This window comes from Perca flavescens, chromosome 4 (genome assembly GCF_004354835.1).
Source record: "Perca flavescens isolate YP-PL-M2 chromosome 4, PFLA_1.0, whole genome shotgun sequence".
In the NCBI taxonomy this organism is placed as follows: Eukaryota; Metazoa; Chordata; class Actinopteri; order Perciformes; family Percidae; genus Perca; species Perca flavescens.
Window position 1 is genome coordinate 23,982,335 of NC_041334.1, and position 18,758 is coordinate 24,001,092.

An 18,758-nucleotide genomic window follows, 5' to 3' on the forward strand; every position below is an offset into this window, starting at 1 on the left:
CTTCCTGCAAGTGTGCAACGTGGAGCGAGCATGGACTGTTAATGGGAGCTAGCCATGCTGCTTTGAGGAGCATAAAGAGCCATTGCCAATTTACCAACACGACACGCCCACTGCTGGCCCCTGCTGCAACGACAAGTTCTTGAATGTCGAGGTGTGCGAGTGCGACGGTTTTGCAAGCAAGTAATTGTGACTTGCTTTTTGTCATTACCTTCCCTCCTTTGCTCGGTTTCCTTTCTAAATAGGTATTTTCTTCATAAATTGCCTTCTAAAGAGTAAAATATACAGTGGTCCTGAGAGTTCAATGCACTGTAACTTTAGAAAAACATAAGCAGCAAATAGATAAAACACAAACAAATATAAGAAAACTACCAAAACAAAAAAAGCATTTAAGGAAAATGCTGCAAAGTGAGAAAACGCTCCAAGGAAAAGCCAGTGGTATAAACTGGTTATGTAAATGCATCAACATAACCTCAACTGAAAGATACAAAACACACAAATTTAGTTTTTATTTTAAGCTATGCACATCTCTTATTCTAAGTTAGTTTTTTGCATGATTGTCCAAACTAATTGCAAATATAGTACATATAACTTTATTTATTTTACATACTAATTATATTTTTATTTCATATAGTCCATATTCTACATTTTATTTTATTACAGTGTGTATCAATTCTGTTTGCTTTTGTTGAGCAAATGTTTTCTTGGAAACTGGAATGGTTACCAGATCTTAATATACAAATCGGTTTGTCAAATGTGAAGTTAATAGAAGCTATTCCAACACAGGCACCTGCTACATTTGCATATTTACAGCAACCTACATGTCACCTACACAAATGGTAACTGTGAAGCAAACACATTCCATGTTTTTACAAGCAAAGAAAGACATAAAACAAAACTCACCACTATACAAATCTGAAGCTATTTTACAACATGCTGAGTTGAACTAGTATTTTTGGGTGACACTATTGAAAATGTATAAATAAATACTTTTATAATGGAACTATATTGTAAATGTCACTACAATGCTTTACATGCCATGTTCCGTGTATTAAAAACCTACTCCCATGCCAATGTTCTTTGCGGTGATTATGATAACATAAGAATAATGTAGATCTTAGAACATTTTAGCAAAATTGTCACCACACTAAACCATTGATGGGGGGACTTGTGTTCCTCTGACTATTTTCTCTTCTTTCTATTGTTTCCATCTTTCTTTTCCTCTTGCTATGCCACAAATCTCACTTCAGTTTGCTGAGGAAATCGATCAAGCCTTGGTGAAATTCTCTGGGTTTGTCCATGTAGCAGGCATGGCGAGCTCCTTCTAACTTAAGTACAAAGTGATGTGGAAGTTGTATGAGGTTCTTGTGGGACTGGGCACCCAGATTTGTGTCGAGGGATCCAAACACAATTAGAGTGGGAATCTAAAAAAAAGCACATAGGAGTGAGAAAACGATGAGACTACACAGAGTAAAACCTGTTTTTACAGTCACACATACTCAAAGCAATAACAGCACGCAGCTGTGAAAAGATACACAACGCCCACATACCTGTGGGTGGTAAATCTACTATAACTGGCTAAATTGTTGGTGGCTCTTGTATACTTATTGCATAACAGAGGTGTTGCTTTCTGTCTGTCTTATGTTAAGATAATAAACTAAATATAAAATAACAAAAAATTGCCGGTGCAACACAGATGTCTTCTTACGTTATAGTTTTATTTTTTAAGGTGCATAACAGTGACTAATGTTTTGATGTAAGGTTACATCTTCATCAGAGTCCTAGGACTCTTTACGTTGGTTTGTCCTGCCTTGGTTGCACCGGATTGTATTGACAGAACGTTTTCTTTTTTTACCTGAGTAAAGTGAATATCTTTGTTAGTTGGACAAAACAAGCAATGTGTAGATGTCACTTTTGACTTTTTAGGAAATTTTAAGTGTTTCTGACATTTTATAGACCAACCAATGTAAAGAAAATAAATGGCAGACTGATACTGAAAATAATTGTTAGTTGTAGCCCTAAAATTATTCGTTCTTCACCCACTGAGTATATACTTAACTTAACAGTTGTGAAAAAGGTGCATTGATTATGTCACACCCCCAACCGGCCCCGTCAGACACCGCCTACGAAGAGTCTGGGTCTGCCGAGGTTTCTTCCTAAAAGGGAGTTTTTCCTCGCCACTGTCGCAATAGCCACTGCTAATGCTTGCTCTTGAGGGAATTACTGTAATTGTTGAGGTTTTGGAATTTATAGAGTGTGGTCTAGACCTACTCTATCTGTAAAGTGTCTCGAGATAACTCTTGTTATGATTTGATACTATAAATAAAATTGAATTGAATTGTCTCACTGAGCGGCTGGTTTACTGACTGGACAAAATTTACAACTTGCACCACTAAAGCACCGCATCAACTGGGATGATGACAATCTGTCTTGTGGAGGGGCCTGTGTCAAATTTGGTGTAAGACCTTCATCCATGCAGTAATTATTGTGCTTGTATGGTACACAAACCTTAATAAAGTTGTGCTTCTTTAGAATAACAAACAGACACACTGCAAACCTGTGGTCAGGTAGATTTACATCACTGTACTTTGCGAGTATTTAAAGAGACATGTTCCATACACAAGGCCCCCTAGTGGGTTATTGTGGTCATGCATCAAGCCGCCTACACATGAGCCGCGGCAAAACCGCAAGGTAGCACAGAGCAAAGAGGCAAAGCGCAGCGCAGGAACGTTCTGGAATTGGTTGCGCCTTGAAAGGTCAGTGGCAACGAGGCCAAAGTTGAAATCATTTTAACTTTGAGCGCAGCGCACATCAGCAATACCGAGGAATGCGGGACCCCAAGGGTAGTGCTGCGCCTGGTTGGGCGGCACCGCTCTCCCCATAGGAAAACAATGGAATGGCCAGCACAGAGCGGTTTTGCCGCTGATCATGTGTAGGCGGCTTCAGTGTTGTGTTCCCCATTTAAAGCACAGTTCACCCAAAAATTAAATGTCAACCCTAATGTCATGAGAAACATCAGCGAAGTTTGTTTACCTAACTAAACTCCACTGTTTGTTTACTGTTGTTTCTGTTTGAATACACACAATCTTTACCTCCCTCACCTGAATATCTTGGTACTGCTGTGGAGTGTAACTCCGGGTACCGACTGGTGCTATGGAAACGAAGCCTTGCAGCTGAGCGCTGTTCTTCATGAGGAAGGGGATGGAGTAATGTCCACTCATGGAGGGGCTTAAGAGCACAGCTGCCCTGACACCCAAAGACTCCATGAACCTTGAAAGGAGGTCCACTCGATTCTGATCAGTCTTCAAAGACCCCGAGTCCGGTGATTTTCCATACCCTCCAAGAAGAACAATTTGTGAAACATAATTGTAAACATAATTACAAAATGAGTGTGCTCAGATCAACATCCAGTCACACAAGTTTGCTTTTAAAAACGTGTACACACAGTGTTTTGAGTGATTCTGACTAATTAGACCTCGGTTTGGATTGATGCGGGGTGGAGCCGTGCTGGGTATTGCCTGAGGTCACCCAGCTCCATGGACTAATTTAAAGTAAACAAAATGCATGTGCCGTGACAGAGGCAAAGCAGCGGGTGTGGGAGAAGTTTGGAGAAGACATGGAGAAGGACTTTCTTTGGCACCAAGGTGCTTCTGGAAAACTGTTCGCCACCTCAGGAGGGGGAAGCGGGGAACCATCCAAGCTGTGTACAGTAAGGATGGGACACTGTTGACCTCAACTGAGGTGGTAATAGGGCGGTGGAAGGAGCACTTTGAGGAACTCCTGAATCCGACTAATACGCCCTCTATGTTAGAGGCAGAGCTGGAGGATGATGGGGGATCATTGTCAATTTCCCAGGTGGAAGTCACTGATGTAGTCAAACAACTCCACAGTGGCAAAGCCCTGGGGATTGATGAGATCCGTCCAGAAATGCTCAAGGCTCTGGGTGTGGAGGGGCTGTCCTGGTTGACACGACTCTTCAACACTGCGTGGAAGTCTGGGACGGTGCCAAAGGAGTGGCAGACCGGGGTGGTCGTTCCCCTTTTTAAAAAGGGGGACCAGAGGGTGTGTGCCAATTACAGGGGTATCACACTTCTCAGCCTCCCTGGTAAAGTCTACTCCAAGGTGCTGGAAAGGAGGGTTCGGCCGATAGTCGAACCTCGGGTTGAGGAGGAACAATGCGGATTCCGTCCTGGTCGTGGAACAACGGACCAGCTCTTCACTCTCGCAAGGATCCTGGAGGGAGCCTGGGAGTATGCCCAACCGGTCTACATGTGTTTTGTGGATCTGGAGATGGCGTATGACCGGGTCCCCCGGGAGATACTGTGGGAGGTGCTGCGGGAGCATGGGGTGAGGGGGCCTCTTCTCAGGGCCATCCAATCTCTGTACAACCAAAGTGAGAGCTGTGTCCGGGTTCTCGGCAGTAAGTCGGACTCGTTTCAGGTGAGGGTTGGTCTCCGCCAGGGCTGCGCTTTGTCACCAATCCTGTTTGTAGCATTTATGGACAGGATATCGAGGCGTAGTTGGGGTGGGGAGGGGTTGCGGTTCGGTGGGCTGGGGATCTCATCGCTGCTCTTTGCAGATGATGTGGTCCTGATGGCATCATCGGCCTGCGACCTTCAGCACTCACTGGATCGGTTCGCAGCCGAGTGTGAAGCGGTTGGGATGAGGATCAGCACCTCTAAATCTGAGGCCATGGTTCTCAGCAGGAAACCGATGGAGCGCCTACTCCAGGTAGGGAATGAGTCCTTACCCCAAGTGAAGGAGTTCAAGTACCTTGGGGTTTTGTTCGCGAGTGAGGGGACAATGGAGCGGGAGATTGGTCGGAGAATCGGCGCAGCGGGTGCGGTATTACATTCAATTTATCGCACCATTGTGACAAAAAGAGAGCTGAGCCAGAAGGCAAAGCTCTCGATCTACCGGTCAGTTTTTGTTCCTACCCTCACCTATGGTCATGAAGGCTGGGTCATGACCGAAAGAATGAGATCCAGGGTACAAGCGGCCAAAATGAGTTTCCTCAGGAGGGTGGCTGGCGTCTCCCTTAGAGATAGGGTGAGAAGCTCAGTCATCTGTGAGGAGCTCGGAGTAGAGCCGCTGCTCCTTCGCGTCGAAAGGAGCCAGTTGAGGTGGTTTGGGCATCTGGTAAGGATGCCCCCTGGGCGCCTCCATAGGGAGGTGTTCCAGGCACGTCCAGCTGGGAGGAGGCCTCGGGGAAGACCCAGGACTAGGTGGAGGGATTAGATCTCCAACCTGGCCTGGGAACGCCTCGGGATCCCCCAGTCGGAGCTGGTTAATGTTGCTCGGGAAAGGGAAGTTTGGGGTCCCCTGCTGGAGCTGCTCCCCCCGCGACCCGACACTGGATAAGCGGATGAAGATGGATGGATGGAAAATGCATGTGCATGTGTACCAACAGCAAGGCACACATTGCAACCCAGCAAGTGAAAAGGTCTCAATACTGCAAACTCTGTAAAGACTAAAACATGTATACACCTCACACAATGACAACACGTCAGTTTTCATATATTGCCGAATTTAGGAACACTAAATTTGTTAGTTTTTTCATTTCAGCGATGGGAAACTAGCATAACAATGTGCCCTGTTCAGACCTAATCTATGATCAATGTAAGAAAAAAAAGACTACATCCTGATAATGATAAAAACATTTTCTGATTTTCGACCACAAGAGTGCACTATTATCTCATGAAACACAAGCCAGAGATTGAGCTCTCTATAAGTAATCTAGATCATTAGTGTATCAGACAATACATCATTTTATAAAACGTTTGTGTATAATCCAGTTTTAAGTGATATCATCATTACAGTCGCTAGCATTAGTGCTGATTATGTGCAAGACTCAAGTTCTACCTGGAAGGTCCATCGCTAAGGCCTGATATCCATTAGTTGCCAGCAGGGCCATCGTACCGAGCTCTTCCCAGGTTTTGGACGTGAAGGCCTGGCCATGCAGAAGGACCACTTGCAACCTGCACAGATAAACAATTTTGTTTCTCAGGATTTTATTACAGGCCAGACAATTACGATATGTTAGAGCTGTAGGTTAGCATCACTACTGTTGAAAGTAAGAAAACAAGTGTCTAACACGAGACTTTTAAGTCTACTTCCAGTGATCAGCACATCACGACAACCCTTGGTGTGTGTACTTTTCTACATTACCATCACTACTGTACCTGTGTTTGTATGCAGAATTGCACTTCCTAAAAACATTTAATATTTCATCCTTGCTGTCTGGTTCGTTTACTCTGGTTATGGTTACAAGGCATGTTATACGCTCAGATGTTTTAAATAGGTCACTGCACCTGTCAACTCACCTTGGCAATATTTGACGTCCAGCTCCATCAATGGGTAAAGCTTCTCTGAAGAACAGTGGAGGATCCCCAGGTAGCTGTCCGGTGCGAATAGACACATTGATGGTTGGAAGCGGTAGAGGAGGGGTGGCCATCAGCCCCATTCTTTGAGCTTCTAGGGACGGCTCCATGCTGCCCTGGCGAATGGATGGCAGCAGCAGGTACAGCAGTACCGTGGCCAACAACACCAGGCCCAGAACAACAAGACGATTACGCAAGAAATTCATTTCGTCAAGATGAACGATCTAGGAAAAGGGGTAGACAGTGCATTGTCAGATAGCCCATCATATGGACCCTAATCATACAGGTATTTCTAATTGTTTAACACTGGATATATAAATTGCCATCCATCAGGACCATTGTGGTTCAACATATGTTTTTTTATCTTCACAATCTTTGTTTTTTAAATGTATTTTAAAATTTATTTTGTACATTACTATTGACAGTCATCATCTGCATTGTTACAATATGAGGAACAAGAACACAAGCAATTGTGTTCACTAATGTTGCCACACCTCTAGACGTCAGCAATTGACCTGATGAGTTCAATTTAGAACAACACGTAGGAATGATGGCCCAAACTATGAAAACACAAAAAAATTAAACTTTGTTTCCTTACTGCTGGGCAGTTCTACGTTGATGAGGTGAATGATGTGTCTGAAGCTAAGATATAGAAAGAAATATTTGCCTAAAAGGTAAAAGCGTCACTAGACAGTTTGGTCCTTGGCAAACAAGGTGAATCCTTCAAATTTCCACACACACCATCTACAAATATAGACTTTCAATCATTCCAGCGAACAATGTTAACCAGGTTAATATGTTTCAACAGTTAGAACTAGAGGTAGCGCAAGAAGAAAACACAAGAAATGTTATGTAAGTGAACGTTAAGCCTCCAGGATGAAGGGCGAAAAATATGTAGTATTGTAAAAAAAAAACGTTAGCTGAGGAAGAAGTTAGCTAAAATATGCAAACAGACATCAGCTCGATGTGTCGCTCTTTAACTAGCTAAATCTCCGTAACGTTAGAGTGGGACGCTATAGGAGACATTAAGGATGCAGCACCAGAGAAAAACATACCAACACAGAGGAGATAATTGTTGGACACGTTCACTGACAGGTGGATGAGGGTGTCTGCTTTATCGTCATGTCTTCTGCATTGCTGGTTGCTAGTGATGGGAAATGTTGCAGAGAGGGGCTTCGGGTCGATGCTGGTGGTAGCTAACGTTAGCTTTTCAAACTGAGAGGAGAAATAGCTTAACGCCAGCGAGACATCGTTTTACTAACAAGAAACTACCTTTACGTTCAACGTTCCTTCGATAGAAAGTGACCAACCAATAAGCAGGTAAAAACTGAACAGAAACTGTCACTCGAGAGATGCATAGGAATTTGGATGAATAAACTGTTTCAGTCGTCTGTTCCTCGTCGGAGCACATTATGAGCTGCACATAACAACACTAAGCACCATACGTACTTTCCTGCTGAAACTATCAGAAAATACATCTGCCAAAGATAAAAAGTTTCTTTTAAAATTGTGCGTATGTTATCCAGTGAAAATAAGTTGGATTTTCATACTTAGTGTGCTTTAACGATAAAACATACACCGACAGTTTACTTTAACTACAACAACTACTTTAAGAATTTTCCACAAAGAAAAACTTTCTTTCCTTCTCTGTTGATTTAAAAGACACATTTGTGCTTTTAGGTGTATCCATCCATCCATCCATCTTCGTCCGCTTATCCGGTGTCATCAACAGCTCCAGCAGGGGACCCTTTGTATTTTGAAGGTATCCCATTCATCAAACCAAAAATAACTTTTATGTATTTCATGCCACTTTTAGTATCTATCTGGATAGCCTTTAACTTTAGACTTGGCATTTACAAGGCCAAATAAACTGTGTCTATTTGTGAAAGGTGTCTCACATACAAATTCAAACCCTCAGGCATCATGACATTCTTTGTTTTTTAACTATCTTTAATATTTACTTGCTTTGGTATCAGCTTTGAATAGCTTATGTCTGGTTTTCTCTATCTTTGTTGTAAAGAAAACACAGATCAATTCAAGTCGTCAATATATTTGATACAGATACAGCACATCCACTTTTTTATTTCCATTTTTTTTTTAAATATATTTTCCAGAAAGAGTAAAAATGTTTTGTTAAATCGATGGAATCACAGTAACATATAATCCTCAGAAAATAATGAAAACATAAAAAAAATACATTCAAAGTAATATTTAAACAATTAAATGATCTGATATAAAAATGTGAATATGAATTGTTTTCAAATACAAAGCTGCTTCTAAAACCTAATTTTACCCTCCAGGCACCAACTGCTTTTCACTTTTCAAGACTGACTGGAATCTTGCTTGAGTAAGATATTCATATAATGGTGTGAATTTAAGTTAGGTTGTCTATGCATTGTAATGTGGGTATAAGAGTAGATAGTTCAGATCAGTCAATAGTTATAGTACTATGGGCAAAATTAGCATGATACATGTGTGACATCTTCCCTTTGTATACCATAAACTGTGTTTTAGTTTATAGTCACTATGTCAGACCTGGTTTTCTAAATCTGATTAATATGTTAAGGAGTCTTTGCTCCAACACAACATAATGTTTAAAGATAATGACAAATACAACCTAAAATTATTCTTATAATGCAACTAAGTTGAAAGCCAAGGGAGGTATAACAAGCATAGAAGCATTTCTTTTTTGACAAGATTCACAGTAAAACAAATATCCAACATTAAATGCGATAACACATTAAATGGGATAAAAAGAGAACAGGATTTATCTTCTTTTAAGTATCAACATGAAATAAAGCCAGATCCACCTCAACAAAAAAAGTAGTTAAAGTGCAGTATTTTAAAAGGGTTTGCAGCATAAATAAAATGCTCTATTGGAATTCTATTTAGTATGTTAAAAACAGCACAAACCACCACCTGCGCACTAGTATCATAACTCATTTTGGGGGATTAAATACTTTTCTAAGCAGTGCCATGGAGAATAAATACAGAACCTATTGTATAAATATGAAACTGCTCAGCTAGCTTCAGTATAGCAAATATATATTTACTTGGCAATAAACTAATATAAAGTTGTATGTACAGTAGTTGCTATCAACCCATGTCACTGGGAGGAACGCTGACACAAGCTGCTGTACAAGCAAGTTAAACTACACAAAAACAAATCTAAACTAATAAGTATTTATAGAGCCAGAGCATTACTGGATTTCTGAGGCTGATATCAATATCTCAATTAAAAGAAAATCTGATAACAGCATTAGCTATTTTTTATTTTAACATAAACACAACCATGTTCAAAAAGGATCCCTTACATATCAAATAATTGTAAACAAGACATGTGCTTAGAGTAACACATAATTGATGAATTAACATATATTTGGCATGTCCTAACATTTCTTGTTATTCATCAGCATACATATATATATATATATATATATATATATATATATATATATATATATATATATATATGTATGTGTGTGTGTGTGTGTGTGTGTGTGTATATATATATATATATATATATATATATATATATATATATATATATATATATTCCTTGTTAATTAAAACTGGTCGGCATTTTTAGTTCATTTTAGTATAAAGCAGTACCACTGCGCCCAGCAAAGGGCAGAGATAAACACTGCTGTAAAAACCTCAACAGTCACAACTTGTAAACAAAGGCAACCATAAAAAGAGCATTTCATAGCCCAGGTAAGGCACCATTTGGAACTGAAACAGGCAGGTTCAGCCATGTTGTTTATATTAGCCAAAAAGATTTAAGACTCCATTTCTCATAATTTATCACTATCTGGCAAAATTAACTATTTACATTTCATTCATAAAGCTAACATTTAACAGCTTAATCGATCAAAAGATACAAACTATAATGTTTGAAGTGGACAGCAGTATGGAACTGCAGAATATATATAAAAAACTTTTAGGTTAAGCAGTCTTTCTTTCATAATGCATTTTATCATCTACTTACACTATAGTCCCATTCAATGTGGAGTGATGGTATGCAGCATTTTAGGGCTGGGCAATACATCAATATTATATCGATATTGTGATATGAGACTAAATATTGTCTTAGATTTTGGATATGGTAATATCGTGATATGACATAAGTGTTGCCTTCTACTGGTTTTGAAGGCTGCATTACAGTAAAGTGATGTACTTTTCTGAACTTACCAGACTGTTCTATCTGTTCTATTATTTGCCTTTTTCCCACTTAGACATTATGCCCACATTACTGATGATTATTTATCTAAAATCTAACTGAAGATATTTTTGTTTAAGCACCATTAGTCAACCCTAGAATATCGCCGCAATATCAATATCGAGGTATTTGGTCAAGAATATCGTGATATCTGATTTTCTCCATTTCGCCCAACCCTACAGCATCTCATCATCTGGAGGTCAGGGTCAGCATGGAGCATGACAGACGCCTTTAACAGATCAGATTTTTGACATCATTTGCTACAAGTTAATGACCAGTTGCAATATTGATGGATGAACATTAGTTCCAGGAGGCGGTCATGAGGTGGGAGCTCTGCCAGTGCAGGAGCTCGTCAGACAAAAATATTCCTGTTAGATAGGTCTGTGTGCTAGGATAAAAAGCTCCCATCATACTGGGAGATCTCTGACACTACATACTCTGTACTGCACACTTATTTTACCAGATATGCTATATTGTGTGGAAGTTTGGAGAAATACCTACAAAAGCACCTTACAAAATATTTGTACATTGCAAAAAAGAGCAATAGGGATAATAAATCACACCGGGTATTATGAGCACACTAATCATCTGCTTTTGAATTCACATTTTGCTGAAATGTATGGACATTGTTACATTCAAAACTGCACAATTTACGTTCAAAGTTAAGAAAATAAAAATTAAATTAAAGAAAATAATTGACCATGTAACATACACGCAATGTTAAATGAAAGAGATGGGGGATATCATCTAAGAGAACAACGTATGTTCACACAACCTCTTGTGCGAACTGTGGTTAAAAGCATGTGCGTTTCAGTTTGTGGGGCAACCTTATGGAATGGACTGAACAAATACATCAAACAGAGCCATAATATCATTCAGTTCAAAAATAGAATCAATACTTGATTGTTTGAGATAAATAATAAAAATAAAAAAATAAATAAAAAATGACAGGAGTGACTGTCTGCTGTTGTCAATGCATCAGCATTACTAATGTGCAGTAACTTATCACCTTTATGTTGAAAAGTCTGAACTGTCCTTTTCAGGGCTGGCAGAAGCAGTGAATAGTTTGGGGCTTCTCAGTTTCCTCAGTGTAGCAGAGTGAGGAGTCCTAGTGGGAGTAAAAGGCAAAGAGGCCAGGTCCCTAAGACAGAGGAGGCTCTATTCTGCCCTTTTTCTTTCTGAGCACAGGCCTCACCCCTGTACCCACTGTAGCATTGGCACTGGAAGTGTGTGCGGAAAAGAGCCAGCTCTGCTTGGCCAGGCACGCCTGTAACCTTCAGTCGGCCACCCTGACTGGTGATGCTGTGCGTTACAGGGCTGAGATGCAGGTACACATCATTGTCTGGTATTTTGCGCAGACAGCGGCCGTGTGATTTACACATCACCTGACTGCACTGTTCTGCTGCTGTAGACACGTTGAGAAGGTACCGGCCCAGTTGTCCCTGAAGATACTCATTCAGGGTGGAGCAGCTGGCCTGTAGGCAAAAAAAAGAAAATTATTTTAACCCCAAATCAATAAGCACAAGGCTATTCAGCATCAAATGAGCAGAGAGGGTATGACACTTACACTGCTGCTTGCATAGGAGGTGTCCCCCCAGAAAATTACACCTGCAGCTCCAAGTGCAACACTCTCACCAATGGTGGAGACCAGATCTGTCTACAAAATATTTACACAAAACAGTTTAGTGGTGTACCATACAATGAGGGGAATATTATCACATATTAAACATTCAACATTACAGTCAATATTTTAAATGGTCACTAAACTAATACACTTTTAACTAGGGGTGGGACAAAATGTTGATACAGCAATATATCATTGTCCTTTTTGGTGCGATACGAGAATCGATACACCTGCACCAAATATTGCTATTTTAATTAATAAAATAAGGCGCTCTAAATAGACTTTCCTCCTCGCTACTTCATGGCTCCTCGAGGTGGCGCTCAACACATAAATGAGGGAAACGTGAACAAAAGTTAACTAGCCGAAGAGGAAGAGGTTTTCAACGGAATGGAGGAATGGATTAAGGGGAAAATAAGAGAACCCCCTGCTACGTAATTTGAATTTACAGGCTGAAAAACTGTGCTACAGTTTTCTAACAGTTTGGACTTGCAGTGAATAAAGATAGAAAACCTGCACTTAAAAACTTTTCACAGGCATTTTGTATTCATAGTTAAACCAATATTATAATGTATCATTACAGGATTGTCCAGTGCTATACTGATTATCGCAGAATTTCTGTTTAGTGATACTATCGGTATTGTGAGCGGTGTATCGTATCATTCATTTCATTTTATTGTTTATTTTTACAGGGACAAGGCACAATTAAAAGTAATTGCACCAGAGTTAGCTAATAGGTAGTTTACATCTGCTGTCCCGTATCGTGAGGTACTCTGTGATTCCCACCCCTACTTTTAACAAAGTATAATGTTAACCTGTATTTTATCTAACCATCTCAAGGCAGTGATGTTATCTCAAGCACAGCCCAAGCAATAATGATGTTGTGTAGCATTACGGAATGTTGATTTCATTGAGTGCTACCCATAGCAATGTGTGATCTCCTGGCGACTGCATCCTCCCATCCAATGGTTAAATAATAACAGAACTTATAGATAACGTAATGAATGTATAAGCCTCCTGTACAACATAAAATGTTGCTCTAGCCAACTAACCTGAGTGAGGAGGGTCATCTTATTGATGTAAGTAGGGCGGGTATAAACAAAAACAGGCCGTGCTAATCCATCCCCAACAGATGCCAGGCGCATCGCCTCCTTTACCCTGTTTCGGACAAAGAGGCGTCCATCATTTGTAGAGCCTAGTACAGAACCTATGTATATAGATGGGAAGAACGCTGTACATTCCATCCATAACCAGTTCAGGTGATCATTGCGGTCCATCTCCACAGGAGGACAGCGGCCTGTGTAGTTCTTCAGACCACTCATGTAGTCATGGTTGTAACAATCTGGAAACAGGTAGAAGCCCCACAGTTGATTGGGCCTCAAATTCTTGGCAAGTTTCAGAGTCCCCAGCATGAATTTGCGAGCGGATAGCTCAAATTCCTGCTGTGCAACTGTTCCCACTTGTTCTGGGGTCCACTTAGGGTTCTTTTTGGCCACCATTTCACGAGATTTATTTCGATATATATCTTTAACATCCCAATTTCGGATCCACAATGGTCGCCATTCCTCCCAGTCAATTACAGCCAAACCTTTTGCCTCTGGCTCACGTATATATTTTTGCAAACCTTCAGGCATCTTTTCATAGTGCTGAGTAAGGCTGGCAAGCTGTGGAAGACCTCCATTCACTGCAGTGCCACCACGCTCATAATAGGGATACAACCCAAGGCGCTCCTTATAGAAAATTGTGAGGTTCTGCCGGACAAAGCCCTCATTGGGGGATGCCACAATGTCAAACTGGTCCAAAGATAAAGTTACGCGATGTCGCGGGGCACACTCCTGTGTTGGGGCATTCCAGGCAAGAAGAACTGGCTTCTGGGAATATAATGGCCATCTTGTCTGCTTTATATCTGCTGAACACAAGACTGTCCATGATGTCAGAGTCAGAAGCAACCAAGGCAGCTGGCCAGCTGTGGTGAAGAGAGAGTGAAATCCAGTCTCCATGGTCACTGCTAGCCTTCTCTCCTCTTTCTCTTGAGAACAAAAATAAAGAAGTTCTGTTAAATTCGGGAAAAAAAAACAATTAAACCAAAACAATTCTAAATATTCTAATGATGTCACCCATATTAAATCTGTGAAAATAGGAAATCTTTAGGTCGACTTCTGTGTAATATTTTATAGTTCTGGGTAAGTTAGTAAAAGCAACATGATGTCAAAGGTCGACTGAGTTTCAGTGAATAAACACAGTGACGTTAAAGCGTAAACAGTACCTATATCATGTATGACGTTACGTTCAACTCTAAGAAACTGCTTATTACCAAATATGGTTAATAGCAGTCACCTCCTGTTTGATTGACGATACCGTTAACATGAGTACTTTTCTTCAGGATCAGTTGGTGGCAAATAAGTTTCACGTTGGTCAGAGCGAATGTAAAGAAAAAAAAAAAACTATCGAAAACATCTACTTGTAACATTTAACTGCACAGTTAGGTTCTCTCTGACTACTTCTTCCGTACTCGAACTCAGTAAACGTAGACGGCCAAATTAGCTCAAAGTTTCATTGAAACTGACGAACGTGCTATGTTAGCAGCTAACATCTAGTTTGTTCTCCCTATCCAGTCTGACCTGATGTGATGAAGCTGAGGACTGGAGCTTATTCCACGCATGTAACCGTCAGATAAGTTACTTTTCCACCGCCCTGCCATGTGAAAGATAAAAGTCAGAGTCCGTTCAATCCATGTTGATGACTGGCTAGTCTCGCATTGCAGACCTATCTCCACAGCGATGTAATGATTGACACATCTGCCAGCTAAGCTAAAGGAAGGAGCGATGATGACGGGTAAAACATTGAGCAACAACAGTTCAGTGCATTTAGTTCCTGAGTAGGGGGTTATACATTTATGAAAGACATACTTATTCTTGTTTTGCAGTTTCTATTAAAATAGCTCGAGGTTCTACTTATAAAAGAGTATTATATAACAAGTGATTAATTATCAAAAACCTGTCTGGTATTAATTTGACTGTAAAATTACATTCCAGTGCCGCTTACACCCCTTGAATAACGATCAAAGTAGTCTGTTCTCCAAGTTGTGCTCTGAATGGCTCTTAATTGACTGCATGCATACATCCATGCTGCAGAGGCAAATTTAATTGATAAGGCAAAATATGAAACAGATTCCTCACACGTTATGTTTGATGGTTGTTGTATTTTGTTCCTGAAGCCTATTTTAGCTAAGTTCAAGTTTATTCAGTGTAAACGTTACAATCGAAATTGAATGAATGAATGAATGAATGCATGAATGGGGCATAGACACAAAGGCACTTTTCTTTTCTTTTTTATATATGGCATTTAGCAAAAGCAGGTGGAAAGATTTACAACATTTATTTAACATTTATTTGTATTTTCTGTGACCATCCATAAGTATTTCATAGAATGAATTGAACAAGCTTGACAATCATTTACAAAATATCCAGGCTACTTCCATCTTGCTCAGAATAGGCATACTTTAGTGTTACAAAATTGGTTGTCTGGATCAACGGAAGTACATTTCCAGGATACGTACTTGCCTGGGGCACGTTCAATCTTCAAACGTTGAAACAAAAAATTTAATCGTGCAAAAAAGCAGGTCTGGTTGGTTCTTTTTTGGTGAATGAATGTAAGGATTTACTAAGAATATGTTTACGGCATAATTACTAAATGGGACGTTTTGGTATGAAGTAGCCTACACACGGCGATACACAGGTAAGAGCAAATTACGTTTATGTATCCAGCAAATAAGTTCACATTACCGTGTTACTGGTTTAAAGAAATGCAAACAACCCAGAGCGTTTTTTTTCTCCTATCCTAGAAAGTATGTGTGATATAGCCAGACCTTATTTCACAGCGCTGTGGTAATAGGTCTGGAAATGCAAGACTACAACATTAGTAGGCTAATGGCAGTGCTTTGGAATTGAATCAGATTTATATTTTGCATCTGCTCTGAGAAAAGTCACTTAAAAGCTCTCAGGTTATTTTTCTATACATTTTTAGCTTGAATATGAGCTAGCTCGGAATAGCAACAAATGCAGTCCAACTGTGAAAAAAAAAATTGTTTTTATGTTGATGCAGCATAATTATCATTAATACGTTTTAAAATATGTAATTTGTGGCTGTGTCCAAACAATGTCTCTTACCAGCAACCTTTTCCTCTCTAATCTTCGGATGAAAGTAGTTCAGTCAAGCTGTTCCAGTTGTTTGGATCGGGGTGCATATAGCTCAAGCTTCTTATTGTGCTTCATCATCAAAGTCTGTGAGTTCCCCTCAACAGAGCAGACAAACACAGTTGTTGATTCTGGGTTGAAATCCACCACCAGCTGGTATTTAAACCTCCAGCAGGCTCCACCTCTGTTGAGGAGTTTCTTTTTTGCCTGCTTCTCTGACATCTTCCATTTGAGATAGATTCAAATCTATAGGCCTACTGTTTAAAGCACATTGTTCGGATGTCATTGACAGGGCACACACAGATTTTCTATTAAACTTCATAACTTTTTTTACCAGTTTGAACACCAAAGCAGCAGATAGCACAGTAAATAATGTTTACCGTGACTCCGCTGAAAGCATTTGAAACCAATTCACAGCTGAAACAGGATTTATTGCAATTATGGCTTACTCATGATCCTCGTGAAGTTTGGGCTATAGCAATAAAGGCTTTAGAATCCATTATAAAGATTTTAGCACACATTTCTGAGTTGATGTGTTAAAACATGTAACAATTTGTTCATCATTACATGCAGCTAAAAAGGGATTTCAAATCTATGTTATGTTGAGGTTTTTTTTTTAAACACAAGGTTGTTTGTCTGTTATGTTAAGTGTGTAAATAAATCATCAAATTCCTCTAAAAGTTATTACCACAGGCTAGTTCCTCAAAAGGTTCCGAATACTGGGGGAAAGTTCATGCGGTCGAAAAGTGGTTAAAATGCAAAGGTCAGCAAAAGCAAAAAGTGACTTCACCATATAGGGACTTGATGTAGATGCCAAGACTCATGCATCATGAAAACAGCAATTGAATTTTTTGTTGAACTAAATGGGGTCATTGTACCTTTGACAGTTGAATTACTTCAGAAAGATATTTTGTAAGATCTTGGTTTGCACCTAACTAATTAAGGTGCTTATATTGACAGTTTGTATTTTCACACAATTTACCTCATTGTCCCATTATTAACTTTTTCTAATACTCATTAAGACCTCATGACTAATAGACAGGTCCTCCAGAGTACATAGGGAAATCAATCACCTAAGCTATTCTTGATTTCTCTGTTTCCAAAATAAAATAAAAACGAACATACAGCTTTGTAAGGAAGTAGAATTACTCACATTTTTTTTAATGACAAGGTAAACAATAATATGGAGATACATTATATATAAAAGATAATGGTTTATGTGATTAATAGCCTAATTTCATTTCCTGTCCTAAAATGTGCTCAGACGTTTGTCAGCAAAGCCAGAGTATGGGTGATTTGCTGAGTCAAATCGGTTCTTTGAACCTCAATAATGCAATTCACCTCATGGCCTTGCATGTTATTACAGCTTTATTAAGTAAACAACAAAAATAATTGTGCAGCCATGTCTCCCCTAGACTCTGCTGGAAAAGATACTCATCCAGAGGTTAAAAAAATACAAAAAGACTTGTGTAGAGTAAAATCATTTCATGGAGGCAATAAAGTGGAGTGGGTTTTGGCACAGCCCTCTTTATCCTCTGAATAGAACAACATCACAGACAGCTTTGTAGAAAACCCTTTCCCATGGAGATTGCATTGGTTCACTTGACTCCTCTCTTACCTTCACCCAGGCTTCATTAGCAGAAACACACGCACACACTTCACCTCCCAACGGTTTGCAATTTCCTATCTAATTTCATCACAAGTGGAGGTCAGGAGCATTAAATCCACTACATGGGTGAACAGATCCTGTCAGTTCATTTTAGTATTTACCTGTGCCAAAAAGCTGAATTCTCGGTCTGTAAGTTATTTGATTACTAGCTCTTATAAGCTTGCCAAATAATTGTGAGAAAAGGACTTGGCGTAGCAAGACATATTTGACGATAATTAAGAGATTTTTTTCCTCCGGTAACTTCCTTCATCTTTTTCAACATTTCAGTGTTACTCAGCAGTGTGTGTCAAGAGTTTAATCCATTTAAAGCCATTGATTCTGTAAATATTTCCCACCATGCAGGTCTAACTTCCCAGAACTAAGTTTAGTTCTTAGGTCATGTCATTACAGGCAGTCATACAGTACATGGTGGGGGAGAATGTAACCATTGAAAAAACTCCTACGTAGTAAAGGCTTCTTGAGAAATATTTTCTGATTATTTTTTAAACTAGAATCAGCAAATTAAACACCCACCATGTAACTTTTCAGTTGTAGAATGTAAGCCTGCAGGAGTTAAGGCCATGATTATAAAATGTGTCTTTCCCCTTTTGTCTTGACAGTTTGTGAGAAAGTAAAGGCTTTTTAATAAGATGTTCAGCTATAATGCATTAAAATAAAAAACCAGACCATGACACAG

The 18,758-nt window shown here is 39.7% G+C and overlaps 2 protein-coding genes across 5 annotated transcripts; both read right to left on the reverse strand.

Moving 5' to 3' along the window:
• On the reverse strand, positions 1-7,816 carry abhd14a (abhydrolase domain containing 14A). Its single transcript, XM_028577074.1, has 5 exons — positions 7,433-7,816; positions 6,321-6,601; positions 5,860-5,975; positions 3,099-3,334; positions 1-1,421 (listed from the first exon to the last, which is right to left on the reverse strand). The coding sequence occupies exons 2-5, from the start codon at positions 6,581-6,583 to the stop codon at positions 1,239-1,241; spliced, it is 798 nt and encodes a 265-aa protein (XP_028432875.1). The 5' UTR covers positions 6,584-6,601; positions 7,433-7,816; the 3' UTR covers positions 1-1,238.
• Positions 7,817-10,590: 2,774 nt separating this feature from the next.
• On the reverse strand, positions 10,591-16,527 carry hyal2b (hyaluronidase 2b). Of its 4 annotated transcripts, none has more exons than XM_028576105.1 (4): positions 16,387-16,527; positions 13,270-14,246; positions 12,164-12,253; positions 10,591-12,071 (listed from the first exon to the last, which is right to left on the reverse strand). In XM_028576105.1, exons 2-4 carry the CDS (start codon positions 14,215-14,217, stop codon positions 11,682-11,684), a joined length of 1,428 nt encoding a protein of 475 aa, XP_028431906.1. In that variant the 5' UTR covers positions 14,218-14,246; positions 16,387-16,527; the 3' UTR covers positions 10,591-11,681. The 4 variants fall into 4 exon arrangements, with proteins under 4 accessions (XP_028431906.1, XP_028431905.1, XP_028431908.1 ...); XM_028576104.1 differs by lacking the exon at positions 16,387-16,527 and adding an exon at positions 14,839-15,014 and having other exon boundaries at positions 13,270-14,244; XM_028576107.1 differs by lacking the exon at positions 16,387-16,527 and adding an exon at positions 14,532-14,829 and having other exon boundaries at positions 13,270-14,244.
• Between the last annotated feature and the right edge of the window lie 2,231 nt (positions 16,528-18,758).

Bases quoted from the DNA above. Each gene is read 5' to 3' on its own strand.
- abhd14a (XM_028577074.1), bottom strand. From the start codon at position 6,583: ATGAATTTCTTGCGTAATCGTCTTGTTGTTCTGGGCCTGGTGTTGTTG. The intron at 5,976-6,320 runs GTGAGTTGACAG...TTATCTGTGCAG, and splicing joins GGACGTCAAATATTGCCAAG to GTTGCAAGTGGTCCTTCTGC. The intron at 1,422-3,098 runs GTGAGGGAGGTA...GCTTTTTTTTAG, and splicing joins AGCAGTACCAAGATATTCAG to ATTCCCACTCTAATTGTGTT.
- hyal2b (XM_028576105.1), bottom strand. From the start codon at position 14,217: ATGGAGACTGGATTTCACTCTCTCTTCACCACAGCTGGCCAGCTGCCT. The intron at 12,254-13,269 runs GTTAGTTGGCTA...AATATTTTGTAG, and splicing joins AGATGACCCTCCTCACTCAG to ACAGATCTGGTCTCCACCAT. The intron at 12,072-12,163 runs GTAAGTGTCATA...TTTTGCCTACAG, and splicing joins CCTCCTATGCAAGCAGCAGT to GCCAGCTGCTCCACCCTGAA.